The sequence below is a fragment of the Ascidiella aspersa genome, chromosome 3 (assembly GCF_963924565.1).
Source record: "Ascidiella aspersa chromosome 3, kaAscAspe10.2, whole genome shotgun sequence".
Lineage (NCBI taxonomy): Eukaryota > Metazoa > Chordata > Ascidiacea > Phlebobranchia > Ascidiidae > Ascidiella > Ascidiella aspersa.
The window spans coordinates 23,055,835-23,080,436 of record NC_139449.1 but is presented as its reverse complement, the minus strand read 5'-3'; the positions used below and the strand labels follow the sequence as shown (position 1 = coordinate 23,080,436).

At 37.5% G+C, this 24,602-nt stretch overlaps 3 protein-coding genes across 5 annotated transcripts; all 3 read left to right on the top strand.

Annotated features, from left to right (window-relative positions):
- Positions 1 to 17,292, top strand: LOC146160931 (uncharacterized). 3 transcript variants are annotated; one of them, XM_083383753.1, is made up of 26 exons: positions 1 to 98; positions 1,693 to 1,885; positions 6,497 to 6,647; positions 6,897 to 7,192; positions 7,334 to 7,390; positions 7,470 to 7,514; positions 7,834 to 7,900; positions 8,012 to 8,113; positions 8,260 to 8,330; positions 8,565 to 8,654; positions 8,815 to 8,954; positions 9,742 to 9,880; positions 10,574 to 10,680; positions 10,962 to 11,123; positions 11,398 to 11,466; positions 11,571 to 11,635; positions 11,912 to 12,032; positions 12,399 to 12,455; positions 12,536 to 12,648; positions 13,404 to 13,546; positions 13,870 to 13,934; positions 14,005 to 14,126; positions 15,160 to 15,225; positions 15,648 to 15,772; positions 16,156 to 16,196; positions 17,086 to 17,292. In XM_083383753.1, exons 2-26 carry the CDS (start codon positions 1,730 to 1,732, stop codon positions 17,228 to 17,230), a joined length of 2,715 nt encoding a protein of 904 aa, XP_083239879.1. In that variant the 5' UTR covers positions 1 to 98; positions 1,693 to 1,729; the 3' UTR covers positions 17,231 to 17,292. The 3 variants fall into 3 exon arrangements, with proteins under 3 accessions (XP_083239879.1, XP_083239877.1, XP_083239878.1); XM_083383751.1 differs by having other exon boundaries at positions 4 to 98; positions 1,015 to 1,885; XM_083383752.1 differs by having other exon boundaries at positions 6 to 1,533.
- An 885-nt stretch (positions 17,293 to 18,177) lies between these two features.
- On the top strand, positions 18,178 to 21,984 carry LOC146160930 (putative cleavage and polyadenylation specificity factor subunit 4-like protein). The gene is made up of 8 exons (XM_083383860.1): positions 18,178 to 18,318; positions 18,390 to 18,593; positions 18,696 to 18,791; positions 19,289 to 19,382; positions 19,470 to 19,575; positions 19,957 to 20,052; positions 20,349 to 20,468; positions 20,797 to 21,984. Exons 1-8 carry the CDS (start codon positions 18,216 to 18,218, stop codon positions 20,881 to 20,883), a joined length of 906 nt encoding a protein of 301 aa, XP_083239986.1. The 5' UTR covers positions 18,178 to 18,215; the 3' UTR covers positions 20,884 to 21,984.
- Positions 21,985 to 22,844: 860 nt separating this feature from the next.
- On the top strand, positions 22,845 to 23,861 carry LOC146160929 (uncharacterized). Its single transcript, XM_083385054.1, has one exon. It carries the CDS (start codon positions 22,845 to 22,847, stop codon positions 23,859 to 23,861), a length of 1,017 nt encoding a protein of 338 aa, XP_083241180.1.
- Positions 23,862 to 24,602: the final 741 nt, after the last annotated feature.

Below are 24,602 nucleotides of genomic sequence, written 5' to 3'. Positions count from 1 at the left end.
GATTGCTATATTTTAGGTTTTTGAAACAAATTGTAACATTTCATTAATAGTTCAGACGGACAAAAACAAGTTAATTTCGGTACGTCATTCTTTCATAGGTAGGTATTTTTTACTTTATATTGAATTTATAAATTTTATTAGTTGTAAACAATAATATTTGTCTGTTATTTCCACTTTTGGTGTTTATATACTACATTTGTTGCTGTATGTTTTGTTGTTCGACATACAGCATAAAATATTTACCATATATGCCTGGTTTATTGCATTAGGTGTAAATTTGTGCTTAAAGATATTTGTATATTTCTGATTTTTAAAGAAACATTTTTTGCATTTTCTTATTTCTGTGGTGATTTGCTGTTATCCCATTTGTTATTTCGATAATATGGTAACTCTTATCCAGTATCAACTTTGCATTGTTTAAAGTTGTGTATATATTTCTAATATGGAAGTTAAAATTTCCCATTTTTTTGATGAAAAAATAATTGCCCCAGTAATAACTAAAATATCTTAGCATATCAGTGGTTTGTTGTCATCACTTAAGTGTTCATCTGTTGTAGAACTAATAACTTCAATCCATTCATGATTTTACAAACAATACTTCATAAACATACAAACCAACATGTAAAGGCCGTGATGTAAAAAAGTAAAAGTAACAAAGGTCGACCTTTATAATGTGAATTTTGTTTCTGATTTTTTTTTACTATTCAGTAAAATTTGGGATAACATTTCAAGTATTGTTTGTAATTACGTAAAAATATTTAAATTCATAATAACCTGAAATATATTGTGTACTCTATTATAAAGCTGATTTGTCAAATTGCACTTATATACGGTAAGTTTTAGAGTAGCACAATAATGCTAATATTTTAAATAATTATAAAGATCGGAATTTTGTGTTTTTACCTACATATATCTGACGAAATTTAGGTACTTGCAGTTTTCATTTTACCAGTATGTATGCTTGAAAAAGTTGCTCTGACACACTTATAATATTGGTTTGTTTTCTTGTTTCAGCCTGAGTGGAATTGCAACCAAGGATTTCCATTTGCTGTACTGCAAATGTGAGCACACATCATTACCACATAGTCATACAAAGATAAACCAAAAAAAATAAACCAGTTATTAAAATCCAAAGTCCATTAAAGTTTTTTTAACTGGTTATCTTTTTGCAATGTTTGTATCACAGTGTGGTACATGTTGTGTGCAGTTGCTCCTGTGTATCTGTAATTGTGGAGCAACAACTTTACCATGTGTTTCTGAATCAAGTGTTATGCTGTTGTAAGCTGAATTTGAGTATTGATTTTAGTCAGTACATTTGTGCAGAAATTAAATAATCAAATGCAGTTAGATGAGTCAGTTATAAAGAAACCAAGCCAATTGTTTCTGTATTTGGCTTTTAGCTGTATGTTTCTGTATTTGGTTTTTAGCTGTATTGAATCAAACTGTTTTTCAACTGAATGTAATAAAATCTCAAAATAGGATAAAACGTTATGGCGTTACACTCACTTCATAATAGCGATGGAATGAAAAATGGTTTGTTGCTTTGTTATAAATACATTTGACTAATGTCTATGCTGAGACACTTGACAATAAATCTGTAACAGTATTTCACCAATCTCTGTGCTCTTTGCTCTTCTGTCTACCCAACATCTGTCACTTTTCCATTAAAATTTGTAAATGGTTTTCTTTCAGTTTCAAGTAAGCTTGCTACCCGCATAGTAAATCAACTATGGAATCACCAAAGCCACCTGAATTGGAAGGAATGGATTTTCCCGTAGTTGAACTAACAACAATGAACAAGGAAAACCCCAAGATCGAAGCAACTAAAGCAGTTGATAATTCAGTTGGAGATAAGCTTGGTGAAACTGATGATACAGTGAAAGAGGTGTGAAACTTTTTTGTTTTTTATGCACCTATTATAAGCAGGGCTGCGGAGTCAGACTCAACAGAGTCGGTTTGTTTTGTCGGACTCGGGACTCTGGTAAGACCACGTAAAACTACCAGAGTCCCGAGTCCGACGTGCGCATGCGCAGTATCAAATTTTAAAACTGTTAAGGCGGCAAAATGTAAGTTGTAAAAGTGTAATAACAAATGGTGAAATATTTTTTAACCATGTAATGCGGGTGGATCAATTATGACATCAATATGAGTGGATTGCAAAAAATCCACCTTAATTTAGTTGCGTAAATGGGAAAATACAGGCTGTAGAGTAGGGCTACCATATATTCAGCACCTTAAAAGAGGACATTTTCTTGCCTGCAAGTAAAACAAAAGTAGAATTGTTACGTTTGAGAAAAACGTGCCATATCCAAGTATTGCATTCAGCTTCAAAATTAACACGTCCTTTTCTGAAACACGGATACTTCTGTCGTAGCTCATCAGTAAACAGAGTTTTCCTTTTAGGCATTATAATGTATAACTTACATTTTGCTTTATTGTTGTCTAAATTTAAAGAAAGTGTCTGGTGAGAACTACCTGATGCCATAGACATGTGGTTCTTAATCTTTTTCAGCCGTGTCCCCCTTGGTAATTTCCCCATGCCTTGCACCCCCCTCTCTACGAAAAGCACTTCGGCATTTTTAATTAAATATCAATTAGACAACTTGAAAATAGTGAAGTTTGTTGTCGGTCGCGCAAAGCGCGCAAAAAATTGGGTTTAATGGGCGCTAAACTGTAAATTCAGGAGGATTTTAGCAGTGGACACACAATAAATTGCTCGTGCACGAGATGATTTTGACAAACGTGTCGTGAGGGCATTCACTCCACAGTTGTAAGGCTGCGATGTCAGCGCAAATAAAAATGTAAGCGCAAAAATTAAACTTTGCGTTATCGTATTTCAAAAGATGTGATAACACACAACAACAGCAGCAATATTGCAAAAACATTATTGATTCGCGCGAAAATGTTTAAGTCCTCTGTTGCTAGAATGTTATCCAATTAAATAAAACATGGATAAAAAATAGTTCGAACAGTGGATGAATTTTATCGTTTATCTATAACAGGGGTGACAAACACGTGGCCCGCAAAATAATTTTGTGTGGCCCGCGCAGCATTCGGGTGAGGACAAGGCAGTCTTAAAGTTTCTTTGACCCGCTTCTACTCTTTGCGATGTGATATCAAAAGCTGATAGCCGAATTAAATAACGCGTATATCAGCGGTTCTTAACCGGGGGGCTCGCCCCCCTGGCCAAGCAATTATTAAGGGGGCGCGGCTTTACTTAATTATTTAATTTTCTTCTGTGATTTTAATGGTTTCGTTTAGGTTAGGCACCATTTCTACAGATGTACAAACTCTGTTTTTTTCCCAACTTTACCTTTGAAACTGCCCAAAATTGTAATTTCAATTATCAACTTTTTTCTTTTTAAGTACAAATTCTCTTTGAGTGCCATTGCATGTTTTCTGTCTATATGTTATACATATATCATCGAAGAAATAACAGCCCTATTTAATTTCAGTTTTGCTAACTAATAGATAGATGATAAAATTTAGCCCTTTCAAACTATTTTTGTTCCATATTTTATATATGATAACAGGCTAGCAACAGGGGGACTCTTTTTTGCGCAAATCTATAACGTTCTTTGTAATATTGCCGTTATATTGTGTGTCGTCACATTAAAAAAAAAACGAAAACGTAATGTTTAATTTTTGCTCTTGACTTTTTGCGCTCTACATCACAGCCTTACAACTTGTGGAGTCAATTTCCTCACAACACGTTTTGCAAAATCAGCTCGATAAAAATCAATGTGTCAAGCACAGCAATTTATTGTGTGCCCAATGCTAAAAGCCTCCTAAATTGCAATTTTGCCAATTCAAGGAAATCAAAACCTAATTTTTTTTGACCAGCAATACGCTTAACTATTTTCATATTGTCTCAGTGATATTAATCATAAAATGCCAAATTGCTTTTCGTAGGGGCATAGAAAAATTACAAAAGGGGGGCGCGGCTAAAAAAAGGTTTAAGAACCACTGGCGTACATCATGCAGGGATCGTAAAAACTGTTGTGTAAATCCATACAGTAACCATCAATTCAGGATTCAACTGTTTATTCATTGTTGTGTTATAAAATATACTAATAATTTAACACCATGAGCCTGTTGCTGCTTCAGTACATTGCAGTAGTAACTAGTTGAGCGTAAGCTTAGCTTGCCATTGAACATTTTTTATGATTTTAACAGGTTTTATAGCATGAGTTAAAAGCTGTGTGGCCCGCTTACTCAGCGGTAACTGACAAAGTGGCCCGCGACAGCAAATAGGTTTGTCACCCCTGATCTATAAGTTAGCAAAATTTTAAATAGGGCCGTTATACCTTCAATGATATGAAAACATGCAATGGCACTCAAAGAGACTTTGTGCTAAAAAAAGCTAACATCGAAGTAGAAAAGATTCGCGCAGAGCGCGAACAATTTTTACCGTTTTAATGTTAAAGTTGGCAAAAATAGAGTTTGTACAGCGCTGTAGGAGTGGTGTACAACACAGCGAAACCATTGGAAACATTACAAAAATGAAATATTAACGAGCTAAAAGTATGAGCAATTAACTCAAAATGCGAAAAAAGCGGACATTTGGACATTTTTGAGCGTCCTTGGAGGATCATTCAGTTTTTTGAGAAAAGAGGACAAGTCCTCCTAAAAGAGGACATATGGTAGGCCTACTGTGGAGTCAGAGCTGGACTTGGCCGGAGTCGGACTCGGGTTTATTTTTTTGGCCGGACTCGGGAGTCGGACTCGGGTTTTTTTTAACCGGCTCTGCAGTTTGTAAGTATTTGCAACTGTTTGCATTGTTCAGTTGTCATAAAACAAAAGTTCCGCTACTTTGGCTTTTGGGGTTGCTAGGCAACTAAGATGCTGGCCCTGAAGCCAAGGGTCGACTGCTGCCTAAGTCTTTTTAGGTATTTGATTACAAGGAACATGTTGCTAAAAGTACCTGTCCTTAACAGCTTGAAATTCTAAACAGAGGCGCTTTACTCTGTTGATATTGCTCATTGAGTATATTCACAATCAAATATCGGTACACACAATAAGTAATGTGATGATTCAACCCAAATTTTAGCAGTATAACAAACATAGGGGTCTAAAATCCTTGGTGGCTACAGACTAGATAACAGTTCTATAATGTCTGAATTTACTATTTATGTGTCTTCTGGTGATTTATGATAGCTTTTTAGTCTGGATGAGATTTGAGGAAATGAGGCAAGCATATTAGAATCATTAAATGAATTGTACGTTGATTTTGCATTACAATTTACAAAAATATTGTGGTAAACATGTAAAATCAAATGAAATAAAACTGGCATTTTTACAAAATGTTAACCAAGCACTATTTTAGTTGTTTATTGTTTTCTTACATATTCTCCTAATTATTATATATATATATACTAAGAAATCCAGCTTAGATTTTTCTCCATGCCAGATGCAACCATCAAAATTACCACATTTGGCTTAAGAGCAGTGTTTCCGCTTTAAGCGGTTTTTTGCGCAAATGCACAAAAAATTATGGCACATGCACACTTTTCTCACAGATGTGCACAGGCAAAAAAAAGTAAATATATTTTTTACAAATTTCAAATGCTAAATGTCCCATGCAGCCCACGCAAACACTGTTTTACAATGGTATTTACAAAAATACCTTTAGCACCATCATTTTTTCTACTAGGATGTGAATGTTTGGTGTAAGATGGACTAATTCAGTGGTTTTCAACCTTCTTCATACCGCGACCAATTTTAACAACCCAATGTAACAAATGACCCCCCCCCCCCAAAAAAAAGATTCCTGCATATGTAATACATTTGTGTATGCGCAATAGAACAAAAAAATATTATTGAACAAAAATTATAGTATCACTCTGTTCAAAAAAAATACTCATTTATTAAATTCATGCACAAGGCAGCATCAGTGAGCTTGTCTATGCGTGCTAAATATTTTCCGTGATAAAATGGTTATTGTGATGTAATAACTAGTTATTGTCGCGACAATGGATAGCAGTTTTTTTGCATTACAGTAAACACTTGTTTAGCTTCTGATTTCTGTCTTTATTGAATTTCAGAATAAACATAGCGCAATATAAGTAATTGCAACTTGGATTACAGGTTAGAGATTGCACTTAGTTGTGAGACCAATTGCAAGGGCTGGTGTGTGTAGTGTACTGTACAAGTTCTTCAGTAAACGTAAAAGTGTGTACTGTTCCAGAAAAGGTTGAAAAGCACTGCCGTAGCATACCTATAATTGATAACGGGAACTCAATAGTAAGCCTACACTGTTAAAATAATAGTCTCGAAACTTTCTTCTTGGCTACTGATGTTTAAACACTCACTGTCAACAACATTCACTAACATCTACAGATATTTTTTTATGGCAATTAATTGTCATTCTCGTAATAGTGATTGGTATTTAATCGTCGTCTTCGCGACCCCCAGAGAAAAGGCAAACGACCCACCCGGGGGTTGTGACCTCCAGGTTGAAAACCACTGGACTAATTTAACTGTTATTTATATGTAGGTGTCTCCTGCTCAGACTGCGCAAGGAGAAAACAAAGCAGAAGAAGATACTGCTAAAACAGATACACTTCCTGGTATTAGTAACAATGAAGCAGAGGTGCAATCAAATAAAGTGGAAGCTGCTTCTGTAGAAGATTCTGATGGAGAGATTGGTTTGCGAATAATTTTTGTAACCATTTTTTTTAAAAACATGTGTCCCGAGTTTTTTCTCTTTTTTACCTTTAGTGACGCAAGTATTTTAAACATTTATTAATTAAGCAAAATTAAAATGAAATTAATCGATTGTTGAAAGTTGTGAAATAAACGGGCCAGGGGGCCACACCACTATGCTCAAAATAAAGCACTTTTGTAAAACAGTTCTTCGCAAATACAAACAAAACGTTGTGTTTTCATTTTTACAGTTGATTCTGATGATGATCAAGAGGAGTCCAAAGTAAATCCACAGGAACCTCTTTCAGACCATGCTTCAAACGTCCCCTTTGGTGGAAAGGACAGAAGTCCATCACCTGTTGCAAAGGAAGCACGGCGTTCACTTATCAGCCGGGTTGATAGTCCTCCCCCAGAAACAAAAGAAGAAGACTCTTCTCCTTCTCCAGTAAAGTATAATAAAGATGATTTTAGTGAGATGCTAGATCCTGTGCGTCCAGAGTTGGACCAGCTCGATTATGACGAGGATGTGGATGAAGAAGGAGAAATTGTATGTAATTTTTTACAAGATGTATAAATAGAGTTGGCTGGATATTTATGTATCTTTTATATCATATAAGAAATAGGAGTAGTGTTAAGTATTTATCTTTGACAAAACCTGTTAACACAATCAAGGTTTTTTGTCTAACAGGTGGAAGATGAGCATTCAGCAACAAAAAAAGACAAAGAAAACATGTCAGATGGAGAGGTACAACCTAATTCTTCTGTGATAATATGTAATAAAATGCCACTTCATGTTTGTACTATGTAAATTGTTCTTTTTGTAGATTGAGTCAAGTGACGGTGAAGTGAAAAGTCAAAACGGGGACCAGGTTAGATCTTAAACTTTATTCTGTTCACTAAAATAATATGATATACAAACATACTCAAGGCCCTTTAGCAGTGCTGCTAATTTTATGTTCACCTTTAAGTTTAAGTTTAAAAATTTGCCACAACTTTCAACACTCTGTTTAAAGAGAAGATTGATTTTAAATTTTTACATTTTGTTGCCTAATACATTGCTAAAGTTTATTGCATTAGAATGCATAAACAAATAAAACATAATGTGATAATGCAATGTAATGGTTTTCTACTCAATGCAAATACGATAAAATCGCTTTGTGCATATTTTTTTATTTCTTTTGTTTGCAGAAACGTTTACCCACTCAGGGATTTTATCCTGATGACTTTGAAGAGGGAGAAATGGTGGATCCCATAGGTGCGCTAGTTATATTATATATTAATATTTGCGAATGCAATGAGCAAAATGCTTGAAGAAAACAATTGAGACATGGGTTTAGCCAATTTTTACGATTTCATTTTTTTATAGAGGGTCCTGCAGTCCCACGAGAAATTTGTCGGTTTTTCCTGAGAGGCAGTTGTACCTGGGGAGACCGTTGCCGCTTTATACATCCTGGTATTAATGATAAAGGTACGTTTTTAGTGGTAAATACAGTTTTGACTTCCATTCTTATTTCCACCCTAAAATTCCTAATCAGGTTTTTGCCTACTGGTGTAGAGAATATAACTGCCAGCAAACTGTTTGTAAACCATGTTTGTAACTCAACTGACTTCCAGGTGGTTACAACATGTTTGCCGACCAAGCTCCACCTGCCGACGCCAGGCCACCTCCTCCTATGGACCCAAGGGTAAGCGCAAAATCTATTAAACGTCACGCGTTAATGAATTGTTACGTTCCTAAACACTGTCGGTGCAAAAATAATACGTGAAACCGTTTAAATTTGTTACCGCAATGGCCTTCAATGCAGCTAAAGTGTTTCAATACAGGATTCTAAAGTGTAAAACAAAATGGTAATACAAGATTATAGTTTTAACAGTAATGTCGTTCTGAGGATATTTTTATGAATTTGTTTTAAATAAAGGCTCCACCGATGCCGCACAACTTCGGTCACCCTGCAATGCCTCCTGCCCCTGAAACTGCTTGGGAAAGAGGCCTACGTCACGCAAAGGAGGTAAGATTTTTAAACAAGCTCGTTGTTTTCTAAGAAGCATGAAGATTCCAACACATCCTTACATGAAAAAACAAATAAAACTAAATTTGCAAACCTTCACTATTTTTTTTATTGTGTTTGTTATTTATACTTAACTGGTTGTTTATGTATTTTTCCGAAGATGCGACGTCGAGCCATGCAGCGAAAGGTGGAAGAGCCTGACTTCATGCGCAAACGTGACGTCATCTCGTGCAACGAGGCTCTCAACGTGGATCGAGACATGGACTTTATAGTTCAAAAGCCACTTGTGGACGACGCTCGGTTGGTTTATGTTTATTATTAGTCCTTATGTGTAATTATAAGGGTGTGTGTAATGTAAACCAATTAGCTGAACCTCCGAAAAATTTTGCAACCTAAAAGTAACTAATAACACAGTAACCTAGATATAATATTTTAATACTTTCTTGTTCCCCTAAACAACAGCTTAACTTTGTGACATGCTTTCCAAACTAAATATGGCCCATACCTGAAAACGTTTCTACTAACCTAAAACCAATGTAGATTTTATAACACTCCACAGCAGCGGTTCCCAAAATTTCTAAAAAAATTTGCCTGTTGGACCTTTAATAATTTTTTAATATTTCGCGGACCTATAAAAAGTTAAGGTTCAGTTGACCCATGTTTCTTGTAGTACACTAGTGCAGTCGCGATTCTTTCTAATTTAACAACCTTCTAACTAATGCGAATGATTCGCTGATAGCAGGTAATACAGCATAATATATGCTTTATGATGTCACAAGAGACATCATAAAACACGCTACATTATCGAATAATAAAGCATAACTAAAGACTAATATGATGACAGATAATATTTAAAACATAGCCTATCTCTAATGGTTAAAAACATTCGCTACAACCTAATGTTTAAAAACTTAAAGACTAGTTCTCATTGCGGACTCTCTGAAACTGTTGTACGGACCCCAGTTGGTTCGCTGATCCCAGTTTGGGAACCGCTGATCCCAGTTTGGGAACCGCTGTTCCACACCCTTTTGCCCGATCTGAACATCTGTTTTTATGCCCTTTAAAAGTACCGCGTCTTCTGTTGTAGCGGTTTCGACCCGTTCAGCGCATTGGACGACGACGACCGCTACGCAGTCCCCCCACCCGAGGAACTGAAGCGAATCAAGAGGTTCGAAGGCATGAAGATCGCCTCCGAAGACAAAGACGCACGAAGATCCCCGAGAAGGGTAAGCGTGCGCAATGATAAGCCGTTGCTACCATGTTAAGCGCCTAATTTATATGAGCACTGAGCAGGTATCGCACCGAACGCTTTGCAGGGTAAAAGTGAGTAATGTTTTATTTAGCGTATTTTTTGTGTGTTTTTTGTGACGTGTACAAGCTAGCGAAGAAAGCAAGTGACTACCTTATCATGCGGACATATTTCTACATGTTCATTAAATGTCATTAGCCGAAATTCTGCAATATAAATGCCATATGGGACATTTCTTTCATTTAAGGTTGTGCGATGCGTATGCGTTTGTCTATTGCTGTTTTTTCTAGTGAATAATTTTCATTTTTATTATCACAAAGTTATCTTGTGGTTGTAATATTTTATTATTTCTTTGTTCTCTATTTATTTCAGAGGGCTCTTTTGTATAAACTGTTATAAAGTTCTGTACAGTTATAACTTTTTCATAATGTACTATATCCTGTATAATTAATGCCCTTTATCTATATAATAAAAAAACATTGCTCTTCCTACTTTCTATATGATTTTTATATAAAGAGAAATATTTTTTTTTTTTGAGTTATGACGAATCTTTGGTTTCACACAAGGCCTTTTGATTAACATTTTACTCGTATAACTTTATTCGCATTTTAAATTACATTTTGTACACTTGTGCGGTCTGCCTAACCACGATCTTACATTGTGTTTGAAGGACGTTGACATGCGGCGCGGTGGTTCCCCCAGAAGAGGCAAGGAGCGTCATTTGCCACCACCAGGTCATCACCTCGCCAGGGACATGCACGACAGGCACGAGCGGAGGTTAGTTGATAGCCGTCTTGTTGGATTAGTGATGGGCGACTCGTTAGATTAGTAGTTGATAGGCAACAAGTTGATTAAATTTTCGAGGTAAACCAGTTTGACGCCGCACACCACCCGTTTTTAACTTCGTGCCGCGACAAACTGTTCTGCCCTGAAAATACTGTTTCAGTTATGTATTTAAATTACCTTGTCATGTAGTAAAGCTTAATATATGTTCAATTGTAAAAAAGAATCCCCAGATTTTTTTGTTATATGTGCTTCAATTTGCCATTTTTGGCCAGGTCGCCGCCTCGAGACATGGGTCCGCATCACCGGCACCAGCCCCCGCCCATGCCCCCACACAACAGGGGAATGTCCCCGCATCGGTACGGGGAACCACCGTTCCGTGACGGCCCCCGCCAGGACCGTGACTACAGGGACAAGAGGGCGGACGCCGAAATGAGGTTATTTTTTAGGCTTTTTCTACTACTTGGCGTTTACTTTGTTTCTTACTTTTCGGTTTGCGAAGCTTGCTGTTCTGTATTAAATCACCTTTTGTCAGTGCAACTTATGTATCTTATGGTGAATATAAACATTTGTTACTTGAAAAAAAAAATTAAGTGCTGATTTATGTAAAATGTTAGTTGAAAAACGAAACACCGTCTTAATTTATCGGTGCTACAAAATAGTTGTGCTTAAATAAAGACGATTAATTGTGCAATCCTTTTTTATTCACAGAGACCGCGGCTTTAATCATCATTACGGAGGTCGGCCACAGGAAGGCAGGCGTGCGCCGTCGCCAAGAAGGTAAATTGTCTTATGATCAAAACCATGTCGACATTTCCACTTTGACAGTATTTGCTCTGCAACTTTCTCAATATTTTGTGTCATAAAACTATTTTTTTACGCAGAGAGGTGGAGAGTCGCGTTGTGCCGGTCGGCGTTCCCATTCAGGGAAAGGCCCGTCCAGACTCGGGTAAGTCTTACTGCGCTTATCGTTGTTTTATATAAGAAAAAACAGGCCACGTGGACGTGTTTAATTTTCGCCCTAACCCCAATTCGAATTAAGTTGAGTACGTTTTTTTCGAACTTGTTTTTTTCACGTGAAGAAAACAAGCACAAAACCAATATTTGCGCTCCCGGATTGACAACCGGTATTTTTATGGAAACTGCAGTCGTTTTAAATACTTCCACCGTATACGTTTGTTGCTTGTACCTTTGTTTAGCCAACGTCGCATTTTGTTTCTTCCAGATGGACCGACAGGGCGCGGTGACGTGTGGTCCGACCCGTGGGCTAGGGGACGACACATGGCCAAATCACGCGACGCTCGTAGTTCTTCAGGCTCATCCGGCTCATCAAGTTCTTCATCCAGGTCGGTGCTTTAAAATCTGAATATTTTTATACATTTTTAAAACTTTAAAATTTACTTCAAATGTTTTCGCTATTTGACAAGGTATGCAGAACGTCGCTCAGTTCAAAGCAGTCTATAATGGCGTTACAATTTAAACACAAGATTTATTTTTTGATAATAAACCCGACGCTTTTACAAGTAGTTTTCTCGTCTCCATTTTAGCGCTCTTCCTTAACACTTTTCAATCTACAACGCCAAATATTTGCTTTTTTGTCGATGGGCTTTCAGCGTAAAAATCAATATTCGCCTTTTGTTGTTTTTACTCTCCAAAATCATTTTAGAACTCTTCTTGCATTTAAACGTCACATTTACCATTTCATGACTCAGATCCTCCTCGTCATCGAGATCCAGATCTTCTTCCAGTCATTCTTCCGGCTCTTCTAGGTGAGTCCGCAACAATCCGAATTCGCTGTGTAATATATCGCGTTTGTCTCTTCATTAACTCCGTCGTCGTTTACGCGCAGTTCGGGCAGCTCGTCAGCTAGCAGCCGCTCGCCGTCGCCCGAAAAAAGCAAGAAGCTGACCAAAAAGAAGAACTCTGTCTCTGTTGCTAAAGCCGGCGCCGCCCTCAAGCAAGGTAAGCACGCACGTTGGCGCACGGATGCTTTAGAAAAGCAGTGGGAAACTTTTTCTTGCACCTTTTACGGCACCCTTTTTACAAAACCATACAGTTATAGCTAAACTGCCAGGTGGCTAGTAAATGCCATTACAGTTTCAGTTATCATGGATACAGGATCGTATATTCTCATATTCTTTGCGACATGCCTATGTGTGATACGAATAATTATTTTCCAATTACAAAAAAGTTTCGCTACATACTTAGTATATCTCGATGCAATAGTTTGCGAAACTTCGAAATAAGCACTTCAATACATGCAAGTTGCGAAATACATTATTACCCTTAGTACACTACAAGGTAATCGGTTAAAACATTTATATATTGAATAACTTGAAGTGTAACCAGCTTTACCGGCATATATTTGTAATCGAATAGGTAGTTTAACAAAATTACAAATAGTTGCGCGGCACACTTAATAATCTCTCAAACACTATCACCGAGGCTCGTGCAACGAACTTTAGGGTGGCGGGTCGGCCTACATTATATAATACAACGCATTGCCTCGACCTATGTAGATTATATTGCTTCTGATTGTTATCGGCTACAAGCCTGCAAATGTCGAAGCTGATGCATAACACGTGCGGCCTCAAATACGTTTCACAATACTTTCATAAATGCGTGGAAAGCAAACAGCGATAAATGATCTGTTAGCAAAACATATCGTATAATAGCTGCATGTTGATTAACGTATGTTGTCACATATTGGATTACAGCGGCTGCAAAATCGTTGGCAGTCAAACCGTCAGCAATCGTTAAGAAGATAACTCAGCCGGTCGCCGCTGCTATAGTCTCGAGTCCTGTAGACGCAAAGGTGAAGAATGGGAAACAAACGGTTCGCCTTCTTCCCGTTGGCAAGGTAATATAAACCACACACGTTAGCCGTCGTTATGTGTTTTAATGGTACTACCGGCACACTACAGCGTTGTTTTTTTCTTTTCTCGTCCAAAAACTACCCTACATAAATAACCTTTCGGCGTTATTATGTATATTGTACAGTATACGCTTACGTAATGTTTGTTTTTCGTCAGACATTCACGAGTGCATGTAAAAAACTGTTGCTTGCAATACGTTTTAATTAATAATTTTAATCAATACTAACTTCTTAACAAAGTTTTAATGCGTTTCACGGTGTTGGTGATGAGTTGTTTCATTTCGTATACACGTGTATCGATTTTGCAGGGGGCGCCTCCGCCGGAAAGAGGTAGAGCGGCGAAGAAGGTACAAAAGAAGCCAGCCTCCAGAAAGTACGTTGGGTCGTAGAAGTTGCACTTTAAAGTTTTTGTATTATTTTAAGTTTCCTCTCATTTCGCATAGGCAATCTGATTCTTCGTCGAGTAGCAGCGAGTTCTCGCATTCGAGTAGCTCTGGTTCAAGGTCGAAAGGAAGGTCGGACTCCGGGTCGGGGAGCGAATCCGGAAGTAGCTCTGGATCTTCAGGTTTTGTCGAGCGTCTTTCATTCTTGAAAACTAATGGATCCGATTCGATACTGAAGTCTTTATCAGTGAAAAGGAATGTATTAATAACGCACAGGCCTGCAGAAGTGGATTCATATCTTATTCAAATAGAATACAAAACAATGTTATTAAAACAGAAACAGCATTAGTGTAAGTTAAACATCATCTCCAAACACTTAGAAGTAACCTACAATATGAGCTCCTACCGCGACAAGGTAGTAACACCAACTGCCGTAAGGACAAGTTCTACAATTTCAAGGCACCAACCATGTGCTCAGTGACCTTTGACGGTTTAACCGCAAGTAATAGAATGCTTACAGAATTAAATAGGCCATAATGCACTATATAATAATACGCTTGAGAAAACTCACTAGTCAATCTTAACAATTCTGTTCGATCGTGTCGGCAGAACGTTGTGCTGGAATTCTGCTGTTTGTTTACCGTGAGTTTTGGCTGTTAGTGATTCCGCATATTCTAAAAGTTTTACAGTACCCAAATAACATGAAACTTATGTTAACCTGCGTGTCGTGCAGTAAGGTGAAATGCATTTATTGTTGCCAATCACACGTCCTATAGGCTTTAATTACACTCTAGTTTATTAATAGAATCTGCAATTGTTGATGATTGAATTCATGTCTGTTGAACACTGCCGTGACGAATATTTAAATAAAATTAAAAACCCTCGACAGTTTTTTTTTTTTTAAGTTAAAATACAAGGTTTCGCGTTTGTTGTGGCAAATACATTTGCATTTAATTGGAAACATTTTTTCTTGCAAAAATCAAACCGTGTGGTGCAAAGGCCATCACTAAAAAATTAACCAAAATAATAGAAATAGAAATGACGCAATACGAAATAAATAAGTAAATGTTAAGGTTATTTCTTGTTTTATCTTTGTTTTATACTACAATAATATTTTTAAGTGGAACTGGTGTCACTTATTAAATGTGTAACAAACGTATTTGTTTGGGTTTTAAATAACTGCTTTATTTCAATTAAGTTCGCCGTGATTTTTAGGTTCAGACAGTTCATCATCCGATTCCTCTGATTCATCAGACGATGAAGTGAAAACCAAAGTGCCAGGTAAGATTTTCACGTGGTAGGATAGCGTATTTTTGCTAGCTTTAGGTCATTAAATGATTCATAATAGGCTCGATCATGTCCACACCCAGTCTTGTAGTTGCAACCCTTTATGCACGAATTCATCCGACATTTTGAAATGTGCGCTTACTGAGGATTTGTTCAGGGTGGTTGATTGATTTGATGGATACTTAAATCCGTGTCTTTGAAATAAAGGCCGTTTATTATAAGCGAAATCGTAAGCCTAAAAGTAAACATATTGCCCCCAATTTTATTTTTCGTTCATTAAACGTTGTGCAAGCACTTTTGAAGTTCTGGGAAGTATTTTTCACCCAAGTTTCGTCGTACAACTGATAAAAACAACTCGATTCCATTACAACTTTGACTACTGGTCGTAATAGCTCGGCTTGTCTTGTTTGTTGTAGTTAAGAAAACACAGGGAGCTAAGATGTCCGGTGTAGGGGCGATTACTGGTGCACAAGCGGGTGGCAAGGTCGCTGTGCCGTCAAAACCTGGTCGAAAAGACGTCAAAATGACAATAATCAACAAGGTAATTGTGCTGTTTGTAAATACAATCTTTGTCATCGGGTAGCCCTTTAAGTCGGTTAATATCCCGCCTGGGTTGTCCACATTTTCAGGGGCGGATTAACGTGTTAATACATCTGCAGGTTCGAAGTTGTTGTCAATGAGCGTTATTAAATAAACAAAAAATAAATTTGTAAATCACATTTAAATAAAAACTTGTCGTAAGAACAACAAGCATCATAAGTTTTGTGGTCCACACTCTGGCCATCCTTAAAATGGCAAAGAAGAAATTGACGATTTTCTCTAAAACTAAAAAATGACATATCTGATGCTGACAATTTGATTTTAGGAACTAAATTTTTATTACTTTTAACAAAAAACATAATAATAATATGAACGTTTTTGCAGCCTGCAGGACAAGGGAAGCAAGGTCAATCGACTGAAAGCAGGTCTGTAATGGTATACCGAAAGACATAGTTATATTCCTTTGTCAAATCCCGGTCGTATTAGGTCTGAAACAGCATTTTGGTTTAAAGTTACGGAAGCCTTTTCTTTTTTTTAAACCAAAGTTAAAAATAACTGACGTCAGAAGTTTGAAGTGGCTTGTTATGACTTAATAATGTCCGAAGTTAAAACTTTTGTACAATTTACTAAAACGTAAACATTTGAATTTAAATAGATGACTTGTGTTGGAGTTGTTTTTTTGACTTGTATGTTGTGAGTCACTACAGGTTAGAACTAAATGCCTGTTATATTCTGTGTATTTGGAATGACGTGAGATATGCAAATTAGGGCGACTGTTATTGCAATATTAATTTTTCAAATATATATTTTCAAAGCTTGTACGTGAATTTATTGCTTTACACCATATTGCGTAAAAATAAATATGCAGGTCTATCATTTTAGGAAAGATTGGTTAAAGTGTTCTGTACGCTCTAGAGCAGGGGTTCTTAAACTGGGGTCCATGGACCCCTTGGGGGTCCGTGAACTAGATTTAGGGGGTCCATGAAGGCATAATGGAAATAGTGGTATACATTTAAAAAATAATAATTTTTTAAATTAACTTTAATTAAAATTGAAACGATTTGCACTGAATGTTGGCTCCATTACACTTTCACATTTTTTGTACTGAAATCGGCAGATTTCTGAGGTCTATTTGTATTGTGACGTCAATTTATGACGTCATTATGGAAATTTCTCGCCTACCGTGGTCCACGCCAGGTAAAATAAAATTTTAGGGGTCCGTGGTAAAAAAAGTTTAAGAACCCCTGCTGTAGAGTTTATTTGCTGTGTCGAAATTCGATTTTACTTGTAATAATGTACATGACTGAATTTCAGAAAGCGCCCATCGTCCGCAATTTCTGGGGAACCAAAGGCGGGCGGAAAGAAAGTTTCAGCCATCGCAAACCGCCGAGTCGAACTGTTGGAACAGCTCAAAGTGGTGGAGAACGCTATCCTTAAAAAGAGGGCCAAGCTGACATAATGTTTTCAAATACCGTTCTGCCTATAATAATATTTGCTGCTGTATCCACTGCTTGTGAATAAATTCTTGGATTTCATAAATTTCGTGTTTCGTGAGTTTCCGAGTTCGCAATGTTAAAATTTTTGTAGTGTTATGTTTTAAAAGTTTAAAGAAAAGTCAGTTTAAAAAGTTTTAAGATTGTGTTTTAGGCTCTGTAGATTTATTTAGGGTTTTGTAAATTCTGAGTTTTTTGTCTCATCCGATTTAGTTTTAATAGAAATACAGTTGTTTTTATTTTTTGTAATAAATCAATCGTCATTAAGCGAGATAAGTTAAGAGTAACAGACAGGTAAAAAAATTGTAAAACCAATATTGTTTTTATTCCGAAAGCCCCATACACTCCATAATAGAAAAGGTTTATTGTCCATAATGCATTGGCTCATCCGATTTGCATTGTAAGTAGTATTGCCTACCCCAGGTTAGTAAAAGCATGTTGTGCGTTTTGAATTACAATTTGATATTTTGTTTATAAGTTACTTTTTAAGTAATATTATTTCAGATTTAAGTGTAAGATCTGTGCAATAGGTTTTCTATTGTGTACTAAAGACGCCGAAGTCTATTTATTTTAATTTGTATTTCATCTAAATAGTAAAAATTTCCCAGTTTTGTTATTTATGGAATAATCTGACAAAACTAGTAATTTAAAAGTCTTTATTGGCAAAAATCATGTTTTGCAACATGGGCATTAGTTATTTTGTTTAAAAGAAACGGCAGTGTGAAATATATTTTAACTAACTAGCAAAATGCAAAAACAACTCAAATAATGTTTGTGTGGTAGAATTCTAGACCAGTACCACAATAGCATACAGAGCCTTTAAGCAAAAGTGTTTAATTAAAGCAAATTGACGTTACATGATTTTTTGTTGACAAATTTATAAATTTATTTTAAATTGTATAGCCGACTATTTTAGTATGTACCCAATTTACTCTCAGGAGGTTTATAATCATGCAAGAAGTTGTTGCCAATTTGGACCATGTAAAATTTGATATAGAATACGCCATCGAACGACAACTGGGCGTGCAATCATTGCCATTTACAGGAATGGATAGTAAGTCTTCCCAAGTTTAAATGTTTTTATCAGTTGCTTGAAAGCTTTTAAAAACCTGTGTTGTTTTTTAGAATCTGGTGCATCTGTTTGCACTTTTTTTAAGATAAACCTTTGCCAAAGGGGCGCTAATTGCCCGTTCCGCCATGTGCGAGGTGACAAGGCGGTTGTTTGCAAACATTGGCTGCGAGGCCTGTGCAAAAAAGGAGACCAGTGTGAATTTTTGCATGAGTATGACATGAGCAAAATGCCAGAGTGTTATTTCTATGCCCGGTTTGGTAAGTTTAATTTATTTTATGGTTTGTAAATAAAATCAGAACTTGTATATTACATAGTCTAAAGCTCTATATAAAAAAGTTGCAAGAATTTTTGCTTCATAGGGCGATGTGATAACAAGGATTGCCAGTATCAACATATTGATCCTGCCGATAAAATCAAAGACTGTCCCTGGTATGACAGAGGATTTTGTAGACATGGTAAGTTGTTTTACTGTGTACAATTTGGAAAGTTTGGCCCTGGATAAAGCCCTGTATGTTGCACCTAAGACACTTGTTTATCAGAAAATTGCTGTAACTCAGTTAGTCATGCCATCTTGAGTAAACATAAGTCAGTAAACATAAGACTTAAAACTAGTCTTACAATTTTTCAGTTGAGTAATTTAATTTAGCATTGATTGTGCTTATTGTCTACTTTCCAAGTTTAGCACAATTATGATGAGTATTTTTTCAAGGGTTTTAAGGGACAAAAAAATATGGTTATTTTCACATCCTTAATTAAAGTAGTTGCAGTCACCTTAAAATGTTGAGCGACACCAAAGGCAAACCTTATAAAACCCCTAATGTGATTAATTGTTGTCATATACAATATATTCTTATGGTCCCTTCTAAATTGAATAAAGTGTTAATAACAACAGTTTTTACACAACACTTTAGTTTACATATTTCTTTAACTGTTATGTTATGCATTTGTGCAGGTGCACTTTGCAAGCACAGACACCGAAGAAAAGTCATTTGCATGAATTACCTGGTTGGGTTTTGTCCAGATGGTCCACAGTGTAAATTCACCCAGTAAGTTTATGTAATTCAGTTAATCAAATTGATGTAAGTTTCAGGTAAGAAGTTATTATTTTCATTGTTTATTTATTTTCTGTTTAGCCCACTTTGGGAATTGCCTATTGGCGATAAACAAGGAACAAAGTGCCGTTCATGTTCAGAATATGGACACAAATCAAATGCCTGTCCCAACAACTCCTACAGATCTGTAAGTTTTATTTTGTTTTAACTTACATAAAAATTTATTTATTTTCGTTTTTCAAATCTCACTATCGTGTAAAACTTGCTTGACAAATGTGCAGTGCAGTGCAAGTATTTATTGTATTAGGTTGCCTTACATTTAGTAAGTGGAATATGTTGTTTATATGTTCTTAAAGGGTTATTCATTGACGAGATTCAGTACATTACAGGTTCTTTGTACAAGTCTTTTACTATGCATTAACCTAGAAAAAGTGTACTCCAGTTTGCTTTAGTGTGTTTTATTTTTTCATGAAATTCTGGGAAGCTTTCAGATATGTCTAAATTACCAAATCTAAACATGAATTACTACTACTCAGTATTTAAACCTCTAATTCACCTTTGTCAATAGGATCCGACACCTGACAAATCTGGTGACAACTCGGGATCTGGTCTTTTGTTGCAATTTAATAAAACCGCCGCTCCAATGCAGCCCAACGTCGCAAAGGTTCGTATAATAAATAAAGCTTTTGATATGATTGTTTTATTTATACCCAGCGTCCTTTACCTATTGTATTATTAAACCCTTGAATAGTAAACATCACTGTTCAATATGTTACTTGCCGATGTTATAGTCAACATGATTTTGAAAACTACATATTACGATGTTGTGCGTTTGAAATGAGGTAATAAAATTGCGTCGTACTGTTAGGCGAAACACCGTATTTGTATATGACTGGGCTTATTACTTTTAATTTCGTTAAATGAAGTTCAAAAATGATATTGACCCCTTTCTTCTTGCAGTTGGTGAACGACCTGTTCGAGCAGAGAAACCGAATGAACGCCGCCAGCGGAATGATGAACAGAATCAAGAAAGAGCAACCGCAACCTCAACGTGACATGAGTCGCATAACCTGCTTTCGGGTGAGCATTCGAGCGCTAAAGGCATTTCATGCCATTTCATATCTCCTAGACCGGGTTGGTCCAAAATTGTCAGAATCTGGGACCGCAATGTTATTTGCGAGGGTACCTTATATGAAAAATGTACTCATTAATTTTAATAATGTTCTGCGGGACAATGGTAAAGTTGTTTTGACCTATAGGAAGCACCATTAAGTGCGATCAATGTGCTCTAGAACAAGTTCCGTATTACAGCTTTTCACTTCCCAAATTTAAACTTGATAGCCATGAAAAAGTAGTCCCTCTATTAATCAGAAAGTGTTACATAAAAACTTTTTTTTGTACCCAACAGTGTGGCCAGAAAGGTCATTACGCGAGCCGCTGTATGGAAAACGGAGGACTGTTCGGTAGCGTAGCCAGCACAAGGGGAGCCACCTGATGAGCACACGAATAAAAGCTCCAATTTTTCTTCTATTTGGGAAACCGACATGCACTCCGTCGTCGACCAATAAACTCTGTTGTTCCCATATTATCGAATCGAAGCCATACTTCTTTACCGATAGTAGAATGGTGTTCGTGGATATAGGTATAATAAACTGAAGATGACATTACATTTCTATCAGCCATGACAAGCCGTCTACCCCCACGTTCGTTGTTCACCCAGAAAGTTGTTCTGGTCAAATTGCAACGTTGCTTCGTATTTTGCAATTGATAGAAATTGCGACAAAATCAATTTTACCATTTCAATGATAGTGCAATCAAGTTTTTGCCAACAAACGTCGGGCATCAGGGTCTGATTGCAATACGAAGTGTCGGACTTTCCGTATTGCGGCTTCAATCGACGAAGGCATACAGCTGGCGGCCTACGAACTCCGTCAAAGGTGCGCAACCTCGCAGCTGTGTTTGGTTTGCGCCGTTTCTTCATTCACGTGCGCCGCGTCACGTTCAAACACACCGTGAACTTGTTTGCTTGATTCTTCTTCGTTTTGGCGCGGTGTTGTTTCATTGCCGCCGTGCGGTTATTTGTATATTGTGCCAAACACTTTGCAAAATAAACCGTCGCCGCGCAACAAGCATTCAGGTGAGAACCAACCTTCTTTCCTACACAAAAAGTGATTTTGGTGTTCGAACTCGGCCAGTTTTCGTGGCCTACGGTCTCCACTTAAACTGCGTTCTTTTAAGCAAGCCTTGAGCTGCACGCTGCTCAGGTCCTGAGCGATTATAATACATACTTGTGTGCCGCTGCAGCTTGCGTGACGTGCTCTGGAGTCTATTTGTTGCTCGAAGCATTGCGAAAATAAACACTGCACTCCGCTCGTTACACGAGTTGAAACACTACCATCTTCCCGCTTCGCGTGCCTCCTACACAGTCATTATGAAGTCCAGGGTTTTTTATTGGAATTGTGCGTTAACTTACGCCGCAGTGTGCTTATAATCTGTTGGCCTTTAAATTACAAAAAGTAACTAATTCATTCAATAATGATATTTAGTGCAGCTTGTATCTGGGACGCAAACTATTAGCGATTGTCTAGCTCAGTGTGGTCCGCAAGTTTCGCTATTTATTTATTTATTTTTTTTTTGCAAAAATAGTACATCGACCTCGGACGTCCCAGTGATCAATAAGATTGCAAAATTTGGTGTTGAAATTATTTCATACCTACCGTAGCTGAACGTTGGTGTACATTTCATAAAGTTAGAGTATATATGCCATAGGCTAAGTATGATTTGCCAGCAATAAGCCTAAGAATCGCTGTTTAAAAACATTGGCACGCAACATAAAAACAAAATTGTTTGCCCGCGATGAAAAGATGTTGGACCACGCTGGTCTAGCTGAACATAAAGTAAAAAATTGAAACGTTAAATCACAGGCCTAATTTAATTCGCAGCATAACCGATGTGCTTTCCCTCCGATTAAATGTTGCAAGGTGGCTGTGAAGGCCGAAAGCTGCCATTTGCGACACGTGTTTTGTTAGCGCACATACCACCGGATTAACGCGGCTGTGCCGAGCCGCTGCCAGTGACTGACCCTGTGACCTGTGGCGGGAGAAATTGGCCCTTAGCTCCTCTCGAAGAGGTTAGGACCAGCTCAAGCCAAATAAACCCGCGGCAAAATTGAGCCCAGTCGGCAGTGCGTCGAAGCCCCGGGGTAACGAAGCTTGGCAGATCAACTTAGCCGTTCGCAATAAGGTATCAATCTATCTGTCTGTCTGCAGAAATATTTTGTTTGACTACTCTTTGGATGTAAATTGTTTGAGATGAGACTCGGCGTTTTTTTTAAACAAATGATGTTTGATATTAGTACAGCTGTAAGTTGTGTCATTGGATATTAATAAAATGTGAAAACTTGTTTGACATAAATGGATTTTACTTGTTATACTAGCAAATTAAGTTGTCTAAGATATGAGATTGCTTAATCAAACTGCAGTTATTCAAGACAGCCAAACAACCGAGACGCATCTTGAGCTAATCGTTAACAGCACCACCATGTTTGCAACGAAGAGGTACACGACTGCTACTGACACGATGCAGTATACTCGCGAAACATACGATGTCCAGCAATCACCAAATAGATTAATCGATCGTACCATAGTTCTCGTATTGATCATTATTAGTTTCTACATCTGCCTCATTTCGATCCTGTACTTCTGTAAGTTTGCGAATCCAACTTTAAAATGGACCAACATGCTCTGTTGCGTATCTGCTTGTCTTCTGTTGTTCGAAACCTCGTGGTTCCAACTCGAAGTTACGTCGGTGTTTAACTCAAACGTTACGTGTGCGATCTACTCGACTGTCAACGTTTGTCTGGCGACGTCAAACAGAACGATTATCTACATTGTGTTCTGGGTGCGCCAGCGGTCCTTTTACCGCGGCTTTCTGTCACATAGCTCCAGCAAAAAGCGAATTAACGTGATGAGCAACATCCTTCTGGCGGCCATCATTGTCTTCGCGTTTATCCAGATCCTTACGCTCTCCTTCATCCCGATATTCGGATCCAAGTACGGTTGCAAGATCGGCAAGGCGTCCGCCTTTCTTCAAGTCTTTGCGCCGGCTGTCTTCTTCATCATCGCGCTCTTCCAAGTGTTGCTGCTCATCCCGGTCCTTTATCCAGTGGTGAAGCACATCCACGCGGCCAGGACGGGCAATGCGAACGGCAAACTAGAGTCGGTGGTAATCCGTCTCAGCGCCTGCACGAGCATTTGTCTAATCACCGACGTGGCGTTCTTGGCCGTGTCGATCAACGAGCCGAACGGCGTCTCGTTCAGCTTTATTCCGATCTGCTACGCGGTGAACACGGTCGTTAATGTTTTATCAATGCAGGCCTCGTTCGCCGATTACAATTTCCGCCTCTGTCCGTTCGCCCACTTGCGAAGGAGCGACCTGCGCCACTTGTCATGCGCCTCATGCTTGGGAATTTGACATGACCTTTTTCAGCTCCGACTTGTTTAAGGGCCGCTTTTGCTGTGAATGTTGGTTACTGCTGTAATTATTAGTTAACCCTAGCTATTTATGAATTATGGTTGACTTATCCTATTTGTTTCATATGTAAGATATTTATTATTTAAGCCGTGTATCGTTTACTTTTATTAAAAAATTGTGACTTCGTTTAAAATAAATTAATAATATTATGGTCTGGTTAAGGAGCATAATAGCCAGTTTTAAAATTGTATAACGAAGCAAAAACACGTAGGCCTAACAGTGTTAATCGTGAAAAAGTTATGTAAACGGTCCTAGATGATCTATGTGTGGTGTACGATTGTTCTAGTGTAGTGTACGAATGTTCTTAAAATAAATTGTTCACTTAGCAGCAGCTCATATAAGGGTCAATGTAGGTCGGCTTAAACATTAAATAAAGTTGTGGCATACAAAGTAAAGTTTTACCTACATTTGATTCCCAACACTGAAGACTGTTCGACGTTGCCTTAGCTATATAAACGAACATTACCACAGTACTTTGTATAATATTGTTTCAAAATACCACTAAAATATTTAATTTGTTAGGTGAACACGAATGGTTTATTCACGCAAGCGCTAATCAGTATCGCCTAGACCAGGGTTCCTCAAGTTTTTAGTTTGCGAACAAATAAATACAACCTCGAGCCTACGTCTTTTTCCACATATCACGCAAAACAAAATGCTAGTACTGATCATTTCAGTGTC

Excerpts from the sequence above, each read along its gene's own strand:
- LOC146160929 (XM_083385054.1), top strand. The coding sequence starts at position 22,845 with ATGAGATTGCTTAATCAAACTGCAGTTATTCAAGACAGCCAAACAACC.
- LOC146160931 (XM_083383753.1), top strand. The coding sequence starts at position 1,730 with ATGGAATCACCAAAGCCACCTGAATTGGAAGGAATGGATTTTCCCGTA. Across the intron at positions 7,391-7,469 it reads AAAACATGTCAGATGGAGAG|ATTGAGTCAAGTGACGGTGA; the intron begins GTACAACCTAAT and ends TTCTTTTTGTAG. Across the intron at positions 12,649-13,403 it reads CGGCGCCGCCCTCAAGCAAG|CGGCTGCAAAATCGTTGGCA; the intron begins GTAAGCACGCAC and ends ATTGGATTACAG.
- LOC146160930 (XM_083383860.1), top strand. The coding sequence starts at position 18,216 with ATGCAAGAAGTTGTTGCCAATTTGGACCATGTAAAATTTGATATAGAA. Across the intron at positions 19,576-19,956 it reads CCAACAACTCCTACAGATCT|GATCCGACACCTGACAAATC; the intron begins GTAAGTTTTATT and ends CTTTGTCAATAG. Across the intron at positions 20,469-20,796 it reads GTCGCATAACCTGCTTTCGG|TGTGGCCAGAAAGGTCATTA; the intron begins GTGAGCATTCGA and ends TGTACCCAACAG.